General features: G+C 40.2%; 1 protein-coding gene across 2 annotated transcripts; it reads left to right on the top strand.

Moving 5' to 3' along the window:
• The first annotated feature begins 1,007 nt into the window (after positions 1-1,007).
• On the top strand, positions 1,008-20,864 carry SLD5 (DNA replication protein-like protein). 2 transcript variants are annotated; one of them, XM_087660891.1, is made up of 7 exons: positions 1,008-1,553; positions 1,821-1,943; positions 2,036-2,118; positions 19,387-19,496; positions 19,595-19,670; positions 19,783-19,815; positions 19,910-20,864. In XM_087660891.1, the coding sequence occupies exons 1-6, from the start codon at positions 1,362-1,364 to the stop codon at positions 19,784-19,786; spliced, it is 588 nt and encodes a 195-aa protein (XP_087517017.1). In that variant the 5' UTR covers positions 1,008-1,361; the 3' UTR covers positions 19,787-19,815; positions 19,910-20,864. The 2 variants fall into 2 exon arrangements, with proteins under 2 accessions (XP_087517017.1, XP_087517015.1); XM_087660889.1 differs by lacking the exon at positions 19,783-19,815 and having other exon boundaries at positions 1,011-1,553; positions 19,856-20,849.
• The last annotated feature ends 1,003 nt before the right edge of the window (positions 20,865-21,867 follow it).

Genomic DNA, 21,867 nt, shown 5'->3' on the forward strand with positions numbered 1-21,867 from the left:
TGTATCTGTATTTATAATTAGTCTACTATACATAAATAATACATTAATAATATTATATATATATATATATAATATACTATACTTTGCAGGCATAATAATAATAATATAATAACAAATAACAAAGAACTAACAATACATATAATATAATATAATAACTAACAAAAACAAAGTAATAAGACCATAACAATAAAATATAATAACTAAAACAATATCTAAATCTAAATAAAATAACATCATCATAATAATAACAAATAACAAACTAACAATATATATACTATAATATAATAATAATAACTAACAATAACAAAGTTAAAATAACAACCATTAATAAAATTATATAACTATGTAACAATAATAATAGTAAAATAATACAATAATAATAAAAATAAAAAATAAACAATACGATAATAATAATAATATAAAATAATATCTAAATCTAAATCTTATCTTAATCTAAATAAAATAAAAAATAATACCACAATAAACTATAAACTAACAATAAACATTAACTTTAACTATAACTATAACTTTAACTAACAATAGTTAACGTTAAAGTTTATTAACTATTAACTTTAACTATAACATTAACATTAACAATAACTATTAATTAAGAGAGAGAGAGAGAGAGAGAGAGAGAGAGAGAGAGAGAGAGAGATGCCATCACAGTGGAGGGGAGGCACTTGCACCAAGCAATTCCAAGGGATTCCAAGCATGCTCCCCTGCTGAGTGCTCCCTTGCTCCAAGCGTGCTCCTCTTCTCCAAGCAATTCCACCTTGCAAACCAAGCAATCAAAAAGAGAGAGAAAAAATAGATATAGATGTCTCTCACTAATCATGAGAGAAAGAGGTCGTGGGGTATTAAAGCCATGTTAACCTCCTTCAACCCTACATGCATGCAATTCAAAAATTCAAAACAGGCTTTGGGGTTCAAAAATAGGCTTGGGGAAAGAAATGGAGGTTTGGGAGATCGAGCCAAAATGATAAATAGATATAGATATAGATTATATTAGTCTAAGTTCTGAAAGCTTGGGATTATTCCCTTGTACGAACCTCTTACGAAGCCTCCTGCTACACCTGACCTTGGCGCAAGGCACGAGAACACTGGGGTAACGCTCAAGGAGTAGGTGATGGGGATGGTCTTGAAACACTGAGAGACAGAGAGAGGGGTTCACCAGAAGAAAGGAAAGGGGCATCAGTACCTTCGCATGCACGCAGGCCGCTTCATCAGTTCCTGCAATGCAGTAGCCTAACTTCAGCATTCCTTCATTGCAGGAAGAATTCTCCAATTCTCATCGTAGTTTCAGAATTCTCAGACACCTGCCCTCCCTCTCTGTTTTTGGATAACTCTGGTTCCTTGTAAAGATGGGGGACGCTGGCGATAACACCACTTCATCACAAGATGATTTCATGTGGACTCAGGCCAGTGCTGCTGCCGAGGCGAGCAGCGATGTTGAACTGCTGCGGCGAGTCTGGCGCAATGAAAAAGCTGCACCTGAAATCTTGCCTTTTGAGAAGCCTCTGGTAGATCGTGTCCGCGAGCAAATCCTTCTCATGGTACATGCCCTAGTTTGTAAAGTTCTCTGTTCATATCATCAAAAATCGCCATGTGCTTGAGCCTTACAGCTCATGCCTGCTTGATCGTCTCCACGAGCAATTGGTTGGCCTCCATTTTTATCACAATTGTGCTTGAGCGTGCACAACAAGAAACTTATTGCATTTGTTTGCTTTACCTGGATAAAAGGGGTCTACAAAATAATCAATCTTCGTACTTAGTATGTTAAGAAATCTGCCTTCTCCAACAGCATTATGTTTTCTGTGTAGGAAGAGACCCTTTCAACCTTTACAGGTGAAGCATCAGAGGAACTCATGGTCTCCATGTATAGAATGGATGTTGATCGAACCATGTTTCTTCTCAGGGCTTATCTGAGGAACAGGCTGTTAAAAGTGAGCTCTTTTTTCTTTTGGGCTTCTGAGTAATGCATGATCACCAGCGACAGGATAAAGTAACAGCAGTCTTATGGTTATGCTACGTGCAGATAGAGCAATTTGCAATGCACATTTTGCGAACGGAAGAACTTTGGGACAGGCTTTCAGACCAGGAACAAGATTATGCACAAAGGTACACCAGATACACTTTATTGAATAGGGAAACCTGAGAGTTTTTTTATGCATGCTGAATGTGTCAAGAAAACAAGTATGCTTTGATACCATGTCAAGAAATGATTGAGCAGCTAGAGAGACAGCAGGGTGTACAGGGAGAAACACAGTGTGTGTATTGCAAACACCGAGAAGAGAAGAGAAGTGAAACTCAGGTGAATGAAATGAAATAATGAAGTGAATCTGATACAAGGTGCCATAGCACAAAGGATATCCTTGGAGTAGGGAGGCTGCCGAAGAATCCTTTGAGTCTATAAATGTAGGGATGGTGAGGTGTCACTTGGAGCAGGGAGAGTGCCATCGAAGAGGAGCCTATGAATCCGCAATGCAAGGATGATGACTAGTGATGCCTAGAGCAGGGAGATTGTTGTCGGAGGATGAGGAGCCTTTGAATCTACAAATGCAGGCCTGAAGGCTGACGCCAGCTGCTTGAGAGTGGCGCTGGAGAAGATGGAAGAGCCAGAAACTGAAAATGCAAATGTAGGAGCCTTTGATGATGGAAACGCCAGCTGTGATGTGATGCCAAATGGAGGAGGATGGGCTAGGCTGCCTAAACGCAAGCAACATTGGTCTTTGGGGCTGTTGCCAATTGGAGGAGATTGCCTATTGTAGAGGAACCACCAGGCAGTCAAAACACAAGTAGGGCCTGGAGATGATGACGTTTGGAAGAGGTGGAGCTAATGCCAGATGGAAGATGTTGATGCGAGAAGGTGGAGTGCTGTCACCAAGGTGTGGATGGTTGCCAGCTAGAGAGGAGAAGCCACTACCACCACAAATGCAGCTCAAGAAAGCTGGAGATTGGCACCTGGCAACAGGCATGGAGATGATGGAAGGAGAGGAGAGAGAGATGATGGTCTCATGAAGTGAGTGAAAGAAGTGGGCGAAGAATGAATGGGAGGTGCTGTATATATAGACATGAATAGTCTCGAGTCTTGCCTATTGAAGTCTCTCGTACGACGCTCCGACTCTCTTAGAAAGCCTTTTTGGAAATGGGACTGAAGAAGGGAAACTGTATAGAATGATGTGGTTTCTCAATAGGATGTGTATCACAAGTTTCTCAAATGCTACATATAAACTAAACGAAAGAGGGAATAGTAAATTGGTTGAATTGGATTAGTCAATCTCAAGTGACACTTATGTCTAGATTAAACATATGGAATGTGGAGTCCTTTATTTGCACATTCTTGCATTTAGACAGGGGTGCAATAAGCTTTTGCCAAAAGGTGTGCTCAAGTCCCAAGCAAATACATATTTGTGCAGACCAGTCAACATCCTTTCTTGTTGCTGTTGATTTGACCTTTCCCACAAGAGTTGGTGGGCCAGTTGTTCATGTGCAGGTTGAGGATGAGGCTAGCAGTGAGCCTTTGTGGACCGTTCTACAAGAAGGTGGGTTGTGTAAGCTTGTGGCTCTTGCAACGAGGTCATCCTTTGAGTTGGGCCTTTAATACCATGCGTATTATGGCCATTTACATTATGGGGCCTTGCGATAGGCTAGCCGTTTGCATTTGATTGAGGGGTCACTAGTTTTTAGGGTGTGCCTTTTGGCATCTTGTCTTAGGTGCATATGAGGCAAGCAACATAGTGAGCCTTTCTTGCATAAGGCACCTTGTTAAGCCCCCACTCCTTGAACTTGTCTACATGGATTTGTGTAGCCCCATGCACTCTCCTTTTCTAGAAAAAACTATTTACTTCATGTTGATTGTTGATGACTTCTCCATAATATATGGGCTTTCTTTTGCCTTTGCGATTGGAGAAGCATGGTAGAGAGGCAGTCTGCTCGCATAGTTTTGACTATGATAGCAAATCAAGGGGGAGTTTACCTCCCATGAGTACCATCTAAGAATGGTGAGGTAGAGTGACAGAACAGGATATTCTTGGAGATTGCTTGCTCCATGTTTGAATATCGTAGGCTACCTCATTCCTTGGGTTGAGAATGTGGTCATTGTGGTTCACATCTATAACCATTATAAGTATGACTCCATTTGAGGCTTTTTGTGGGAGAAAATCCTGTGTTTCTCATTTTTGTGTTTTTAACTATGATGCTTACTTGCTTGTTCCTATGGGGAATAGAGGAAAGTTGGACTCTAAGTTTAAGTTTTACATCTTCATTGGTTATAGTTAGACTATTTGAGGTGATTGCCTCTATGATTTTTTTCTCTAGGAATGTCATTGTTGGCTAGGATTTTGTCTTCCTTGAGAATGAATGCTAATACACTACTATTAGGTGGTTCTTCTAGTTCCATTAGCATGGAGATACAACCCTTCATTGTTTAGGAGACACGCCCTTTGTTAGCATTTCTTGTGTTCATGCTGGTCTTCTCTTGGTTGTGAGCTCTGTTAGAATCTGATGGAGACAAAGGAGCTTTGATAGTTAGTTGTGCATTTGCACGTGTATTTCTAACATTACAAAGTCAATTTTCAGTTATGTACCACATTGTACAAGTTGAGTGCTTTATGTTTTTGCCTCTTAGTAGGCTTGTAAGTTATGACAATATTTAGTGCAATCCAGCAACAATTTATGTAGGCCAACTAATTTTCATGCCATTTATGGTATGTGGTTGGCTAGTTTTACTTCCATCAGCTTTTTATAGTTGGTCACCCTTAGTGTGCCACACTCTATTAGTTTCATGCTAGCACAACACTCTCTCTTTTAGCTTGCCGTACATTTGTCTGCTTGTTTTGGTGCCCTCACTAATGTGTACCAGCTGCTTGTAGGGGGTGATCAGGCCAGCCTTGTATCCAACATTCTTTTGCAGATCAGGTTCAGTCCCGTTCCTTTATTTTCTGCAGTCTTTTAGTCACTCTCTTCCCTTTTCTCTTTGTGTTCGTGATTCTCTTTTGTTGTACACTCACATGGTATCATCACCTAACAAGAGGAACCGGAGGTGCCCCAAAGAGGAGACAACACAAAGATGCTGATTTTTTGCAAGCTTTGCTGCGTTTATAGCACCTATAAGTTAATTGATATCAAAATGCAGCATCCTTCGTGATGGATTTGTCTATTTCAGCCTTGATGATGCTTCTATAGCATGCTGCCATCAAAACACAACTGTTGTACTGGTTGTCTTTATCTTTTGAAGCAGCCAAACATAAAAACTCAACAATTTTCTTGTGTATCTTTGTGTTTTTTCAGGAATTCTTCAATAACAAATGACAAACTGGTATGATTGGCAAGACAAGGTGGATTTTCACTTAGATGATGATTGTGAGGATTGAAGATGCCATGATTGTGATTGTGAAGACCGATGGGAATATTGGGATGATCGTTGGTTGCGGAGAGTATCATGAAGATGAAAGAGATTGTCGATCCAAATGAGGTTGAAGATTTGAACGAGATCGAAGGTTAGAGTGTGTTCCAAACTATGATTGTGCACCATCATCACGCCTCCCCCTTCATCTTTCTTCCCTTAGAGCCATCAAGGGATCTTGCCTAGCTATCATGGTATCTTATGCGTAGGTACTTGTGGAAACGTCTCCTTAGGATCCAACGTGCACATGAGACACGATGCATGCCAAACTCACCATAAAAGGGACTGGACATGAGATTCACCTCCCAACTGTAGAGTTAAACAGACTCACCTCTGAGCCTGGGAGCTCACAGCATTGTGGTTCACAATCACATCCCAAGGGTTGGCGTCCCATACCACCAATCCATACCATCCCGATATATGGATGCATTGGCTAACAAGCTAAGAGTCCAAGAGTGGTGATCACACAATAAATGTGCACAATAGGGCCTTGAGTCCTATAAATAGGACTCGGCTGCTCTAAACCCGAAGTGTCCCTAGTACATTCGTACTGAGTCACTTTGTAACCACTGTGACCAATGCTACTAGAGCCCATCCAAATGTCCAGGGATATAACACTTCCCCCCCTTATGAATGATTGTTGTCCTTAGAAATATCCTCAAGAATGAGGTGAGAAGAACTATTGTTCAATGAACGTACTGACTCCCAAGTAGCCTCAACCTCTAGGTGGTTTTCCACTTTGATTAAATGCTCGTGATAAACGTTTGTTGAGATTATTTAGTCCTAAGGTCAAGAACCAATTTAGGTTTGAGTGGAATGTAACGAGTAGTATCCTCAAGGCACAAGACTTTCTCAATTAGTTGGATTTCGAAGGTAAGTCTAATTCATTGGATATGCTAGTTATCTTCTTGGTAATTTGGAAAGAATGCAGTACCTTGAATAGCACTTGCCGGTAGTCATTGAATCAAAGTCCTTTGGACTTTAAGGTTGATTCATATGCCTTTCTAGAGCTTCCTAGGAGTACGATGTTATTCAGCATAAAATGTGGCACGACCTTGGGCTGTTTTAATACTTTCCCTAGCAATCATCGACATCTTCAGCATATCTTGCAGAAAGTCGACTATGAACTCCATTTTCACCCCCTTGACCTCTATGGCAATTGGTGGTTTCGGCTCATAACCGTACATAAAGCATAAACGAACTATAACCAGTTGCCGAATGCTTTGCATTGTTGTAAGCAAACTCAATCTGAAGAAGATAGCGCTCCCAATCAAATTGTCTATTGGAGATATATTTACAAAGCATATCCTTCATGGTTGATTTGTTGGTTTAGTTTGTCCATTGGTTTTAAAATGTTTTAAGGATGACGTGTACAATTGAGTTTTCAGTTTTTGAAAGGCCATTTGATAGAAATGGCGAGTGAACTTATGATCCCAGTTATTGACTATTTCATTGGGCAGACCATAAAGTCTATAAAGGTGTTCAACAGAGAGACCAATCAACTCATGGCTTCTCACGGTCGTCTTTGTAGGAATGAATTGAGCCATTTTCGTCGATTGATTGTCCACAATCTAGATTGCATCACGACCTTGATCGGTATGGGGCAACCCTACTATAAAATCTATAGAAATGCTACTCCATTTACATTAGGGATTTGTAAAGGATGCAACACCCCCGCCTATTTGTTTTGCTTAGCTTTGTTAAGTTGGTACTGTGGGCACTTATGCACATAAGACTCAACAATAGTCTTAATATGTGGCCAATAAAAATAACGGGTGGCCAAGGCCAAAGTTCAGTGTATGCCAAGGTGTCCAACCTCGGTGCATTGTAACACTTGCATAAAATTTTCTTATGGATATCTTGATCAGTGGGCACACACTCTTGGCCTCGTTTAAAAAGTAATCCATTCCGAATGGAATACTTTTCCGCCATCTTTCTCTTAGTAGCTAGCCTTCAGGCATTCGAAACGCCTTCTTGGCTACTAGGTCCCTTCTAAACTAGTTGCCAGATCTTACCAAAGTGAAGATTGTTTTGGCAATGCCCTTTGAGAGAAAGATGGAAATTAGTTGAAATTTCAGAGAAAGACAAGGCATTGATCTTAGGAATTCAACTAAAAGCATTGGTAACCATATTAGTTGCACCCTTCCTGTAGCGAATTTCGAAGTCAAACTCTTGTATAAGCTTTGCCATCATGCTTTGTGGCCATGGAGATCGGGCTAATCACATAGATATTTCAATGAATGGTAATCTATCCAAATAATAAATCAAGCATTATAAATAATGATGCTATATTTTAAGCGTATGAATGACCGCCACGTGGACACTGTGAGCTTATGGCTCTTAAATACGATAGATTGGTTGTCTTGATAAAGGACAACACCTAGAGCATATGGTTCCTTGCATTCATATAAACCTAAAAAGGTTTATTTTGATTGATAATCTACAAGTGGTAAAAAGTCATTTTAATGTTTGAAAACATTGATTGAGCTCACTAGTCCAAAAAATTGGCGGACTAACGTGCTTCTTTTTGGTTCAGATATCCTTAAGAAAATGTGTCAACGATTTAGCAATATGAGCATAGTTCTTAATGAAATTTCGAAAAAAACGAGTAAAACCTAAAAAGATTTTACTTGCCTTATGGTCCTGGGAATAGGCCAGTCAAGTACTAGTACCTTTTTAGGATCAATTCGAATGTCATTAATGAAGATGAAATAACCATGGTATAATAGCTCAATGTGAAACAATTCACACTTGGATAGTTTGGCAAACAATTGCTCTCATCTTAAGAGACGTAAGACAATATGTAAGTGTTTGGCATGCTCCTCCAATGACTTACTATAAATAAGGATGTCTTTAAGAAAGATGACTATTCACTTTCCAAGATATAGATGAAGTAAGTTATTCATCATCTGTTGGAAAGTTGCGTGTGCATTGGTCAATCCAAAAGGTAGAACAAAAAATTGATATTGTGCATAACATGTTCAAAACGAAGTTTTTGGGACATTCTCCGAAGCTATTCGTATCTGATGGTATCTGGATGTTAGATTGATTTTGGTGAAATATTGCGCACCAGAAAGTCAATCTATAAGGTCATCTATCCTCGGTAACGGATATTTATTCTTGATGGTCACATTATCGAGGCCTTTGTAATTGACACAGAAGTGCATGATGCCATTTCTTTTTTTGGCAAGAGGGACAGACGCGTCTCATAGGGATTTACTCGGGTTAGTATAACCCTTAGTCAAATAGTCATGAAGTTGCCTAGCTATCTTATTCTCCGCTTTTGAGCTAAACCTATAAGGTTGCCGAGAGACAGGATGGCTACCGTGTTAGTAGTCTAGACAGCTCATGTGCTAGTTTGGGGGCATGGCTAGGTTATTCAAGCATTTTATTATGGTTATTATGATGCTTATTTGGGGCATTTTATGTTGGCTGACCTGCCCCTATTTTGGCATTATTTTCTTCTTTATATACCTAGCTCTCTCCTTATTAAGCCACATCATCACCTATAGGTTTTGTGGAGAGAGGGAGCCGGTGCCAGTGCCTTGGAGCTAGAGACTCACTGTTGTACACATCATTCTCATGTTTGGTATATGGATTCCATATCCCAAGCACATCTAAGTTCTCCTCTTTTGCATTGTTTTTTTGTTTCCTTTCTCTTCTGTCTTGTGTTCAACAGTTTATTTCAGCACTTATCTATGCTTCCATTGATACACCATTTTTGACATGGTATCAAATTACAAGATCTAGGTTCTTGCTGTGATTTTTCTGTTGATTACAGGTCTTTCTTCGCTTGGTGATCAGGCCTGTGTTTTTTCAGACCAGCAACTTGCATTTTCAGTTTGCACCTAGATTCCGGCTTGCAATCGTCAATTTGTTGCATTAAATGCTCCCTTAGCTTGTGTTTTTCATCTTCTATGCCTAAGTCATATGTGGAGATCGAAAAGATTTCAAGTGTGGCCACTCCAATAAAAGAAATTTGATCCGTGATAGCCATCTGATGAGTGATTAGGATAATTAGATTGCTTGCGATACATCGGCTCCCCCTCTACCCTGTCCATCACTGTTTGATAGAAATGGGACTGTTACCATAGTCAAACTATCCGTCAATGTCCGATTGAATTTACAAGCGATGCCCCACCATGATGGAGAAAATATTCCACCACTTTTCTCTCTCCACGACCATTTTCCAATCGTGTACACGTCTCTCTCCGATTGTCAATTGTCATCTTCTTTCTCTTGATGATAGTCGTTCTCTCTCTCTCTCTCTCTCTCTCTCTCTCTCTCTCTCTCTCTCCACGATTATCAATTATCTTCTCTCTCCCCGATGCCCACATTCACTACAATATTGACGTAACATTTAATCTTAATATTAAAATTAAACGTAATTCTAACATTAAAGGTTAAAACAATGATAACATTTAATGTTATATTTATACTAACATTAGCAATACCATTAAACTTAAATGCCAAATCCATTAACATTAAATGTTAAATCAATAGAAATTATTGTCAATTAATACTTTGATGCCTATTTGGGCTACAAGATTTCGTTCTTCAATGACCCTCGACACAAAACTTGAGTATAGGTACAAAACAAAAAACATGCCTTGCTCTCGTACCCACCACCTGCAACACATGCCCCTTGTGTATGCCTCTCCTGTTAGCAGTGTCCCATGCCACCCTTAACAAGATAAAGTTGTGCTTGATAGGCGCGAACCATCATGGTTTCATGAGCAAATGTGGTTTTGTGCACGTTATTGGATCTCTCGTCCAATTGTAGGTTAACTCTATGAAACCAATGAAATGTTCCCCTAGGATCCAACTTGCACATGAGACACAATGCAAGCCAAACTCACCATAAAAGGGATTGGTCATTGGACATTAGACTAACCTCCTTGCTGTAGAGCCAAACGGGCTCACCCTTGAGCGTGGGAGACTGTAGCACTCTGGCTCACGATTGCGTCCCAAGGGTTGGCACCCCGAATCACTAGCCCACACCATCTCAGTGTATGGATGCGTTGGCCAATGGGCCAAGAGTCTAGTGATCACACAATGAATGTGCATAATAGGGTCTTGAGTCCTATAAATTGGACTCGGCTGCCTTAAACCTAAAGTGTCCTTAGTGCATTCGCACTAAGTCACTTTGTAACCACTGTGACCAATGCTACTAGCGTCCATCCAGATGTCTAGGGACATAACACTCATGGTTCCTACTATCCCTGAGAAGGAGCATTGGTTCAATCTACTCCCTTTGGTTATGCAAACTAGAGTGCATCCTAGATTCACTTGACTTATGGGACTTTGTTACCATCTCCATCCATTGTCCTTTACTGGACCCTCATATTGGTTGTACTCTTGATCAGGCAGTCCTTTGGGATAGGCTCAATTCTTGAGCCCATTCCTTTCTCTTCATGAGCTGCTATGATTGGTCCTTCTGCATATTAGAAGAATCCTCTTCATATCAAAGGTGTGGTCTTGGTTTTCATACGTTTACCAAGTTCGCATCTTTGTGTTAGTAGTCATAAGTGTCATGTACAATCTTCTCCTACCTATGAGCTTCAGTCTGAGTCTATTGATTGGTTGGTCAACATTTTTGGCCTCTATAGGCAGCAATCCACCAATTTTGGCATATTTCAGCTATTTATAGCTATCCTCCATGCTTGGCTGGTCATTCATAGGCTTATCCTTTGTAGGTTTCAGCACAGTTTGAGGTATAGGGACTCTTCTTTGCCTTGCGATACTGTTTTCTGTCATCAGCTTTGATCTGATGCCCTCACTGATGTTTTGGGCCGGATGGAGAGGCTGATTAGTCCTCTTTTGTATTCAGCTTTCATTTGGTTTAAAGCAAATTTTCTCCTTCCGTTCTCTTCTTTCATTGTAGTCTTTCTTTCCCTTCTCTCTCTATGTTCGTGTTTCCTCTTCTGTTTGCACATTCTCACATGGTTTCAGGGCCAAAGTGAGGACTCTGAGGTTCTACAAATAGAAGGCCACACTCAGCTTGCTGTTTGGAGTAGATCTGTTGCAAGGAATACATTTTTTGCCTTTTTTGGGCCTTCTTAGAAGTGTGTAGGGCAACTATAGCTTCCTTTTGTAGGTTGTAGCTGACTTACTCTCTATTCGGGCGTCTTGACACCAAAATGCAAATTTCCTAGTGCGCTTGTAGGTTCTTTTGAAGACTTATGGGCTATCTGTTTGACAAGTTTGATGACTCAAATGTGGAGATCATTCACTCTTTTGCCCTGAGCAACATGAAGATTGACATTTAGAGCCGCATTCTCGCTTTGATAGATTGAGAAGATCGGAGCTCCCTTCTTGTCCCTTACTTCTCTACATCTTTCTCATAGGGCTTGTACTATAGGTCCTTATATAGTTGTAATGGCCCCTTCTGTTAAGGTGTTTGTGCTTCCTTCTCTCGCCAAAAAAGATTGACTTGATAGTGCAAAAGGTGCTTTTGATGTCCATTTGATAGATCGGCCAACCGTGGTGAGTGGCTAGTGCGACTAATAGGTGGAATGATGTCAATGGCGTTGTGGGTGCAAAGGTCTCCTTACAATCAATCGCATGCTTTTGTTGAAGACCTTGCACTACAAGGTGAGCCTTGTACTTATGCAGAGTTCCATTAGGTTTCATTTTGGTCCTAAAGATTCACTTAATCTTCTTATGGTTCAAACGATCCACCAAGGTCCAGCTTCTACTCTGGTCAATGCTCTCAAGCTCCTTTTCCATAGTCTCATGCCATGAGGCATGCTTTAAAGCCTCTTGCCAACTCTCTGCTTAAGAGTTTGCTATGTAATTCGTAGTGAAGATAGACACAAATGAGGTAGTAGGTCTAAGCCGGGCAGGTCTTCCTGGGAGAAGGCCCAGGTGTGAAAGACTCTGTAGATGGGTTAGTTGTGGGTTTTTAGACTCGGGAGGAATTGGCTCGGAGGCTAGGGCAGCGGGCTGTATTATATCCCTCTCGTCAAGAGCTACATATCTCCGGGTAATCACCTTCTTTGTTTGAGGATCAAACAAGCAATTGGCTTTCGCGTGGGAGAAGTATTTTACAGAAATCAAGAGATCAGCTTAGGTATAGAGCTTTTCTATCTTATCATTAGGTATGAATGACCTAGGCCAATAACTGGCACTAAATACCACAAAGTATTTGTGCAGTATAACTTATAGCAACTTTTGCCTTTGACATCCTATGATTTTCTTGGGTCCGGGGCTTCGAAATTTACTCTAACCCCAGTTGCACCTCACATGTGTAACATTTACATAATCATGTGATTAACATGTGGATTAACATGTGCAACATTTACTTAATCATGTGATTAACATGTGATTAACTATGTTTAGAAGAGCCCAAAATGCGTGATGAGCACAACAATTGGTATCCATGGGGCAGCAATTGAAAATGCATGGCTAACTTGGTAGTGCCAATCCATGGGAACATGGGAAACAAGGCAATTATGCACATGCAAGCATGGGACAGCAAGGATACTTTGGTGGTGGTACCATTTTTCATGCTATGGTTGGACAAGTACTACATATGAGAATGTATGGCACAAATCCCTATGGTATCTAGTAGTCAATGCATGGCTCACAACACCCAATATATTCTGGTAATGCAAGTGGAATGCCTAATCCCATGTATGGTAGTATAGGCATGATATCTGGGGCACAAAGCGGGCCATATGGATATGCATCGGCATCTCCAGGGACTGTTGGAGCACAAGGATTTGGTGTTGGTCATGTAGGTGCTTTAGATATTGTTGGTTTTTATGCAAATACAGCCAATGCACCCTTTTTGCAGCAGCCCATTTATGATAACTTGACTCCCATAGGTCCACCGAAGGACTATGATGAAGGTGGCAAAAGCGTGAAGTTTGAGCCTTTTAGTGGTGCACAAGATAGGCTGAAAGAACTTGTTTGTATTCAGTAGTTTGATGCAGCCTATTCCGGAGGCATCTAAGATATGTAAGGCAGCCACATTTTTGAAGGGAAATGCATTGTAATGGTGGACTACACTACTTATTCAAGGGAAGTCACCTACCACTTGGGACCAGTTTAAGTAAATGTTTGCTTCAAATTGGTTGACAAGTACCTTTGAAGTAGACATTACGACAACTTGGAATTAGCGAGAAAATCACGGGATGTTAAAGACAAAAGTTGCTATAAGTTATGTTGTACAGGTACTTGGTGTCAATTGTTGGCCTAGGTCATTCATTTGGCCATAAGTGTCAGTTGGTGACACTAGAGATGTAGCGTTTAATGGTACTTAACTCGATCTAATGGTCAAAGATGGCACAGAGAGACTCGGGAGTGGAAGATACCTAGCCAATTAATTATTGGGTAGTCAGGTTATTTTTCTGGGCATTGAAATAATTATTAGATTAATTTTCAGTAATTAAAGACTGAAAATTAATATTTAATGATGAATAATATTGGAAAACCATTTGGAAAGGTTGCCACTCGGCAAATTTGCCCATAGAGGTTGGTAAAAAGTTGAAGAAGTGGAAAAACGAGATAATTCTTGCTATAGCAAATGTGGGAGAGTTGTGAGCAGCCATGGCCAGCCTATTTTCGGCCATTGCAGCCAGCCACGAGTGAGTTTTGAGGAGACAATTGCAGTTTCAGACCCTCCATAGTTGGGCGATTGCATCGAGGTACAAGGTGACAGTTGATTTGGATGTCTCAGCTGTAGGTGACGGCATTTAATGTTGTTGTGGTAGGGCAACAATTGCATTGGATTGATTTTCAGTCATTCTTCGCGGAAAAACTTTGAATTTTCTCTCTACAGCTTTCTCTTTCATTTCCCAGCCATTTCATAGCCTTGCTCTGAAGATCTCAGCATTTGGATCCTTGGAGGTTGAGAAATTGCAAATTTCTCTGCTGTAAATCCTAATTTACAGTAGAAAATTGGGTTTAGTAGCAGCCTTAGGAAGCATCCCAGAAATTGGAAGCTCCAAGACTTGGATTTTTTAGGGTTGAAGATGAATTTTAGCTTAATTCAAGTGGAGGATTAGCCAGCCATTGAATTTGGGGCATTTTCATTGTCTATGAAGTGGGTGAAGGCCAATTAAGTGTTTGAATCAAGGGGCAAATTAGATTGAAGACTCGCTGGTCACTTTGGACAACAAGGGGAGTTTGTATTGCGAAGGGGATCGGGAGAATCCCATTGTAAATCAACTTCTTCTTCAATAAAGCTAAAGAAATACCGAAAGGGGCACCAGTTTTGGGGCCAATTGGGTGTGTATTGTCCAAGATCAAAAGGTAAATTTGTATTTTCAGACTTGTATTTATTGTTGCTGTTGTAATTAAGTTGTAATCTGGGATTTACCACCCATCTACGGAAGGAAAGCTGGTTCTACCTTGGTACGACACTCCTTGTCCACATGGCTCGACCTCTGGCAGTGTGTGTAAAATCTATTTTTCTTAGGAATCTGCTATCAAAGAGGTCGTGTTTCTTTGGTTCCGTCGGAGGAAGTGGTGTCACCCTTGGTTTGGCTTGTCTTCGCATCTTGCGAGTTCTTGCCACTGGTGGTTCTCCCTCCCAAAGAAGAGGCAACCTACCCTCATGGATTTGAATGGATGTGTGTGGAGGGTTTATTGTGGACTTGATCGTGCAGCCTTGCGTAACGTAAGAATTGACACTCAAACTTGTAGAAGGTTGGCAATGTAGGTAGTAAGATAATGTGCTGGACGAAATGATAGTATTTGTCGGGCAACTTGTTTAAGAAGAATATAACCTTGAAAGCCTTTTGACTTTAGGGAGCCAGTAGTAGCAAACTTGGCGAGTAACCGCCGATATTTGGCCAACTTGACTTTCAAATAATCCCTTTCCTTAATGGAAAACTCTTGAAGCTCAAAATCGAGATTGATACGTTGAGTATGATCTCAAGCCACATAGTGGTTAATGGGATGACTTCAATGCTTAAATGCAAAGGGAAAATATTGTAATTGAGAGTGGAACTCAAGAAGCAATCCTTGCATTAACTCAACATTGGTTATGGCATTGTGGGCTTTTCATTGATGGATGTGATTAGGGTGAGCTAATCGAGGGTCTGACTAAACAAGGGTCCAGTACCAACGATGAGGTCTTAAAGTCCTTGAGATTCAGCACTTGTTACATGAAGTTCCCTCAAGTGGTGAAATTTGATCCATTAAAATGTGCCTTATCTGTGAAAGCATTCTTGGCCGTTGCAATAGGAGTGGTAGTGCTAGGAGATGGAGGTGTATAATAGGTAGGGTGAGAAAGTGGAGTACACTTGGGAAGGAATTCTAGAGTGCCCACCATGCATATGAGAAGTGTGCATAGCAGATCCAAATGTGGGCAAGGGTGGATTGGGTATGGTGGGCATGGTATTTGCTTATGGAGCCCAAGGTGGAGGGATAGGGACACTAGGGGTAGAGGATGAAAATCCCTGCATAGAAGTGACCCAAGGGATGTGTGATGACAATCCATAAGTAAAGGATGGATATCCTTGCGTCTGAAAGATTGTGTGGGGGTTCTGTGAGTGTTCGGGACACTGAGGGAGATGCGTGCCATAGATATCCAAGAGTGAAAGAATGTGGTAAAGTGGGGGTATATGGAAGGTATAGTGTTAAAGGGTGGCATGCCTCCCTAACGATACACCAAGTGGAGTGAATGGAGGGTAGGTAGATGGTGGGATGGAGAAAGAGAAAGTGTTAGGAGCGGAGATGGAAGATCCAACTCCTAGTGTGCTTTGAGCGGAAGTGAAATGTAATCCAAGATTTTGGAATGAAGATTTGAGTAGATCAAAATGTGAACAAGATAGTGATGGGATGGAAGGGAGCTGAGAAGTGTGGTTTACTTGCTCAAATGAAACAAACGGTAAAGATATACCTACTAAAGGGTATTTGGTTCGAGAGCCTTCTCTATTGAAGTTAACATATTGAAAAACATCCGTATCTTACAGAACCAAAAAAAAAAAAAAAAAAAAAAAAAAAAAAAACAGGAGAGGGTTTTGGCTCATACAACTCAAAAGGGTTATATGAACTTGACATAAGGCCTGGCTGAGATAAAGGAGATGGATTGCTCGATGCATCGAATATTGTGGCCGTCCAAGTTCAAAGAGGTAGCCAATCTCACCAATCCGTCCAGATATAGTAGTAGTACTCGTTGGATGAGTGTAAGCCGAACTGTACATGATGCACACTCTTTATTTGTAAGGTGACCAAAACGAGAAGAAGATGGTAAAGGTGAAGGTGTACCTACTTGCTCCTCGAGACCGTAATGTCTTCTCAAAGCCTCCAATGATGGAGAAGCCTGATAAGGCGTCATAGGATCCTTAGAAGGTGTCTGAGACATTATGAGTCAAAATTGAGTTGCGTGTGAGTTTCGCACAAAGACTAGCCTCCACAATTGCTGTAGACTACTCTTTAGAAGAGTATTGGCTTTAATGCCATGTGAAGATATGCTAGGATTTACATTGAGGAAACACAACATGTATGACCAAGACTGAAACACAAAGACTCAGACAGATATGAGCAAAACTCGAACCCTAAACGCAAAATGCAAAACACAAAAATTCAAACTCAAACACAGAGACCAACATTTAAACCAGCCTTTCTTCGGTGGATGGGTGGTAAATCCTTGATTACAACTTAATTACAACAGCAAACAATAAATGCAAATTTGAAAATACACATTTACCTATTGATCTGGGACAATGCACACCTAATTGGTCCCAAAATTGGTGTCCCTTTCGGTATTTCTTTAGCTTTATTATTGAATTGTTGATTTTCAATGGGATTCTCCTGATCCCCTTGGCAATCCAAACTCCCCTTGCTGTCCAAAGTGACCAACAAGTCTTCAATCTGATTTGCCCCTTGATTCAGGCACTTAATTGGTATTCACCCACTTCATAGACTATGGAAATGCCCCAAATTCAATGGTTGGCTAGTTCTCCATCTGAATTTAGCTGAAATTCACATTTAGGCTTGAAAAATCCAAGCCTTGGAGCTTCCAATTTTTGGCACACTTCTCGAGGCTTTTGCTAAACCCTCATTTCTACTGCAAATTAGGGTTTACGGCAAAGAAATCTGAAATTTCTTAGCCTCTGGTGATCTCAATGCTGCAATCTTTGGAGCAAGGCTGTAGAAAGATTGGGAGATGAGAGAGAATGCTGAGGAGAGAAGAAATTCAGACTTTCTTCACGAAGGACTGAAGAAAATATGTCATTTACTGCTGTTGCCTTGTCTCAACAGCTTGTAGATGAAAAGAATTGAAGAAAATCAATCATTTACTGCTACTATTGTGTGTCAACAGCCTGTAGATAGTGTCACTTGTTGTTGATTGGTCTTCTCTTGCCCTTGGCTACCTTAGAATATCCTTCAATGGCTGCAAATCAGACTAGTAACATCTCCTCTCTCTCTCCTGTAGGTTGAATACACTAAAAATGCCTCTCTCTAGCCTCTAAAGACGTTTTTTTGTCTTGCATGGGCATTTTTGACAAGTGGTAGCCTTCCCAAATGGTTTTTCAGCATTATCCATAATTAAATATTAATTTTCAGTCTTTAAATACTGAAAATTAGTCTAATAATTATTTTGGTGTCCTAAAAAATAATCTGATTGGCCAATAATTAAATTGGCTAGGCAACTTTCATTCCCGAGTGTCTCTGCGCCATCTTTGACCATGAGATTGGCGTTAGGTACCATTAAACGCCACTTCTCCAGTGTCACCAACTGATACTTATGGCCAAATGAATGACCTAGGCCAACAAGTGGCACCAGATGCCACCAAGTACTTGTGCGGCATAACTTATAGCAACTTTTGCCTTTGATATCCCGTGATTTCCTCAGGTCTCGAGCTCGTAAATTTACTCTAACCCCAATTACAGCTCACATGTGCAACATTTACTTAACCATGTGATTAAAAATTAATCCACATGTTAAGTGAGGTTTCAAAAATACATGTCCTCATGACAAACACAGCGAGAAGAAATTTTGAAGTGAATGAATGCTATAAATGAATGTAAGAGTGTACAGAATGTCCAAGGGCAGAGCAATATAGTGTCAGAGAGTGATGTCCACGGGAGACGGATCCCAAGTGCAGTAACCATCAGTCAGAAACGAGAGAGTGCTGAATAATGAAGGGCGGTAGGCTGGTCACCAAGTCGTAGTGGTCGGAGACTGAAATTTGGTAAACGCAACAATGTACCAGCAGAGGAAGGCTGAAAACTGGTCACTAGAGGCAGAGAACTATCGGGCAACAACAAGAGAGGTGTGTGTTGATGTAGGCGGTTTGCTGGACAGGAAAAACGCAAGTATTGTAGCATTTGCATGGTGGGAGAGATTGCAGTAGCCTGTCGCCTGGCACTAGATGCTGAAAACGTAGGCTAATTAGGTGCTATGATAATGTAGCAAATGGAGACCTCCAAACAGTAGGGTGATGGCTGAAAATAGGCTGCTTAGGGTTGGATAGTGATGGGCTGCAGTTGGTGATGGCTATACAACACATGGTAGGTGGCTGATGGCTGAAGACTGCGCAATAGAATGAGAAACCTGTACAAAAGGATAAGGCTGAATTGTGGGCAGTTTGTTTATTTATAGATGTTGAAGGGTGCCTTAAAAAATTAGGGTTTTGGGGAACCATGGAAACTTTTGAATTGCGCACCAAATTTGTGTATTTCATTTATTAAGCATGTTTTGAGATTGTTTAAAAATGCTAATCAGCTGTTTTAGCTCAATACCCTTGTGTAGGGTCCTTTGAGGCAGTTGGTTGAACTTGCGAATTCCAACAGCTTTGCTGTGGCTATTTGGATTCTGAAACTGACTGCCTGAACTTTGGAAAGTGTACAACAGTGCTTGTGAGCTCAGTGCTTCATGACTCATTATTGTTATGTGCTGACATTTTTCTGTTACATTACAAGTGTGTTGCATCAGGTTTAGGGTTTCTTGTTATCTGCTGACATTTTGCTGTTATATTACCACTGTTTGCATCAGGTGTTCTGATCTGTATGGTGAATTTCAGGTACATAGATACTTTGCAAAAGCATATGGAGCAGTCAGCCCTGAGCAAGTTACCTTTTGGGTATCAATCAATGTTACGTCAAGCAGCATCAAGTGAGGAAGATGACATGAGTATCCTCATTAAAGGCACAAATCAAGTATTTGGCTTATATGCATTCTTTTTTTGTAATTTGCTATAAGGTGGAGTTGGGGATCCTTAACTAGGCTATTCCCCGAGCCACCACTGGATACATTTGTGTTTTGCAGAAGCAATGGGCCTGTGGGTTCTTTCCAATTAGACGACAAGTAAACACACAAACCATTACTCAGATTTTTATGCCATTCCCTCAGAATAGAGTTTAGATTTTTATGTCTGCTTACTGAACTCTGTGCCTTTGCTGACATCTTCTGCCATCAGTTAGGGTGTGTACAGGGTGTAGAGGCCCTTGAGGTATCCAGACTCCTCACTAGCCTTTTTGGACTCATTGCAGGGGTGATGAATCAATTGATCTAATGGCTGATGATCTTTACATACTGCGGTACAGGCCTGTCAGAGGATTGCTGGAAACTGGTAGAATTGAGCTTGTGTGAGGACCTTGACACAGCTCTCTTTAATGCGTGGCAGGAGAAGGAAAGCCCAAAAGTGTATAGGGGATGCTTTACGCTGCAGATGCCTGCGGTGTCCTTGGAAACCCTCCGGCAGCTACTTATATGTCACTAACTGCTGTTTGAGCATATTGTTGCAAGGAGCAACCTGCAGCTTTCATTTTCACGTATTGTCACAGATTGAAAGGACATGGGAATCCAGTGTCTTCTGTGAAATTACTTGATCATTTGAAACCTCAATGCAGGTGGAGAAGCATATCTCAGCAGCCTTTGACATTGAAACCGAGCTTTATCCTTTGAAGATGTGCTTTTGGGTTTGTAGCTCAAGGTCTTCTTTGATTCAGGATTAAACTTTTGCATGGCTGATGTCTCACCAACTCAACCATCACGGAAGCTTAATGTTTTCGTAATTTCTCTCAAACTCTTTCTCCTTGCACTTCAAGGCATGTTGGTTTTTAATGTTCTCAGTACTTGCACGATGATCTCTCTCATACACCATGCACATGATGTGTAATGTCATGTGCGTGGTGGAAAACTTGTTTTTAGAAATAACTATTATGCGTTATTTCTTGCACACATGCATTACAAGTTTTCAGACAAATGGCTTCTACAAACATGTTAGTGAAGTAGAACCTAATGAGATCGACTTTTGTGGAGCATATTCACCCAAAATTCTAATGAGCTTCCTTATGAGGTCCTCGTGTGCGCATTGTATCATCTAGTTGCAATCACTGATATTTGCTACTAGTTGTAGATGCTTGGATGCTTACATTATCCTTGAAAATGCTTAGATGCTCACATTATCCTTGAAAATCCTTAAGCATCTATTTACATACAACTAATTGCTACTTTAGCTATTGTTCAACGGAGCAACTTGCACCTTTCATACTCTTGTATTGTCACAAATCAAAAGGACACAGAAACCGTTGTTTGCGGAAAGTTACTTGATCAATTTGAAGCTCAAGGCAAGTGGAGAGAGATTTCAATGTCTAAGATATTGAAATCAAGCCTTTTTCTTTGAAGATGTGTTTGTGGGTTTGTGGCTCAAGGTCTTTGTTTCTTTGTCAAACTTTTGTGAGGTTGATGTCTCACCAACTCAGAGTACAAATCGTATGTTTAGTTCTTATGTCTTTTTAAATATGAACATTTCTGTCATATGTTTGGCCCTTATGTCTTTCTAAATATGAGCTTGAGAAATGTTTGCAACTTATTAGTATCTTTTTTGAAAATATGAAGCCCAAGTCTTTTGAAAGCCTTTTTATTCTTTGGTTTTAAAGAAAGATTGAATGTTGCTCATGCTTTAAACATAAAAAATTACCATGCATATATATTATAGACAAAGAATTACCATGTAAAAATATCTAACATATGCATGCATTATCATAACCAAATCACGATATAACACATATACAAAACCACATAGACAACAATAGTACCATTGTACACGATTCTATAAACAAGTGTGCACGAGCATGCATATGAGCATTGTCTAGAGATCTTTTGCCTTGAATTGTACTTAGTGTGGTGTAAGTTATGCATTTTTTTGCTCCATTCTTACAAGGCTTAGCATTGCAATCTAGGGGCCTACTTTATCGTTAGAGATGGCATAGGAAAATGTATAATGATATTGGATAATTAAACTCCTTTATAGGGATGTTGCAAATACATACATACATACATACATACATACATACATACATACATACATATATATATATATATATATATATATATATATATAGTTATGTTTCCCTTAAATGTTAAAGTCTTTTCAAATGACATTGTAATGATAGGCTTTAGAGAGGCTAATTTGTAGGTGATGAAATTTCCATTTAAATGTACTTGTGAAGTTGGGTTCTAGATAATATCAATACAACTATGATACAAGGCTTCGACT

This window comes from Lygodium microphyllum, chromosome 20 (assembly GCF_053477565.2).
Source record: "Lygodium microphyllum isolate KBCC chromosome 20, Lygodium_microphyllum_v1.1.10, whole genome shotgun sequence".
NCBI classification, from domain to species: domain Eukaryota; kingdom Viridiplantae; phylum Streptophyta; class Polypodiopsida; order Schizaeales; family Lygodiaceae; genus Lygodium; species Lygodium microphyllum.

Bases quoted from the DNA above. Each gene is read 5' to 3' on its own strand.
- SLD5 (XM_087660889.1), top strand. From the start codon at position 1,362: ATGGGGGACGCTGGCGATAACACCACTTCATCACAAGATGATTTCATG. The intron at 1,554-1,820 runs GTACATGCCCTA...TTTTCTGTGTAG, and splicing joins GCGAGCAAATCCTTCTCATG to GAAGAGACCCTTTCAACCTT. The intron at 19,671-19,855 runs GTAAACACACAA...GACTCATTGCAG, and splicing joins TCTTTCCAATTAGACGACAA to GGGTGATGAATCAATTGATC.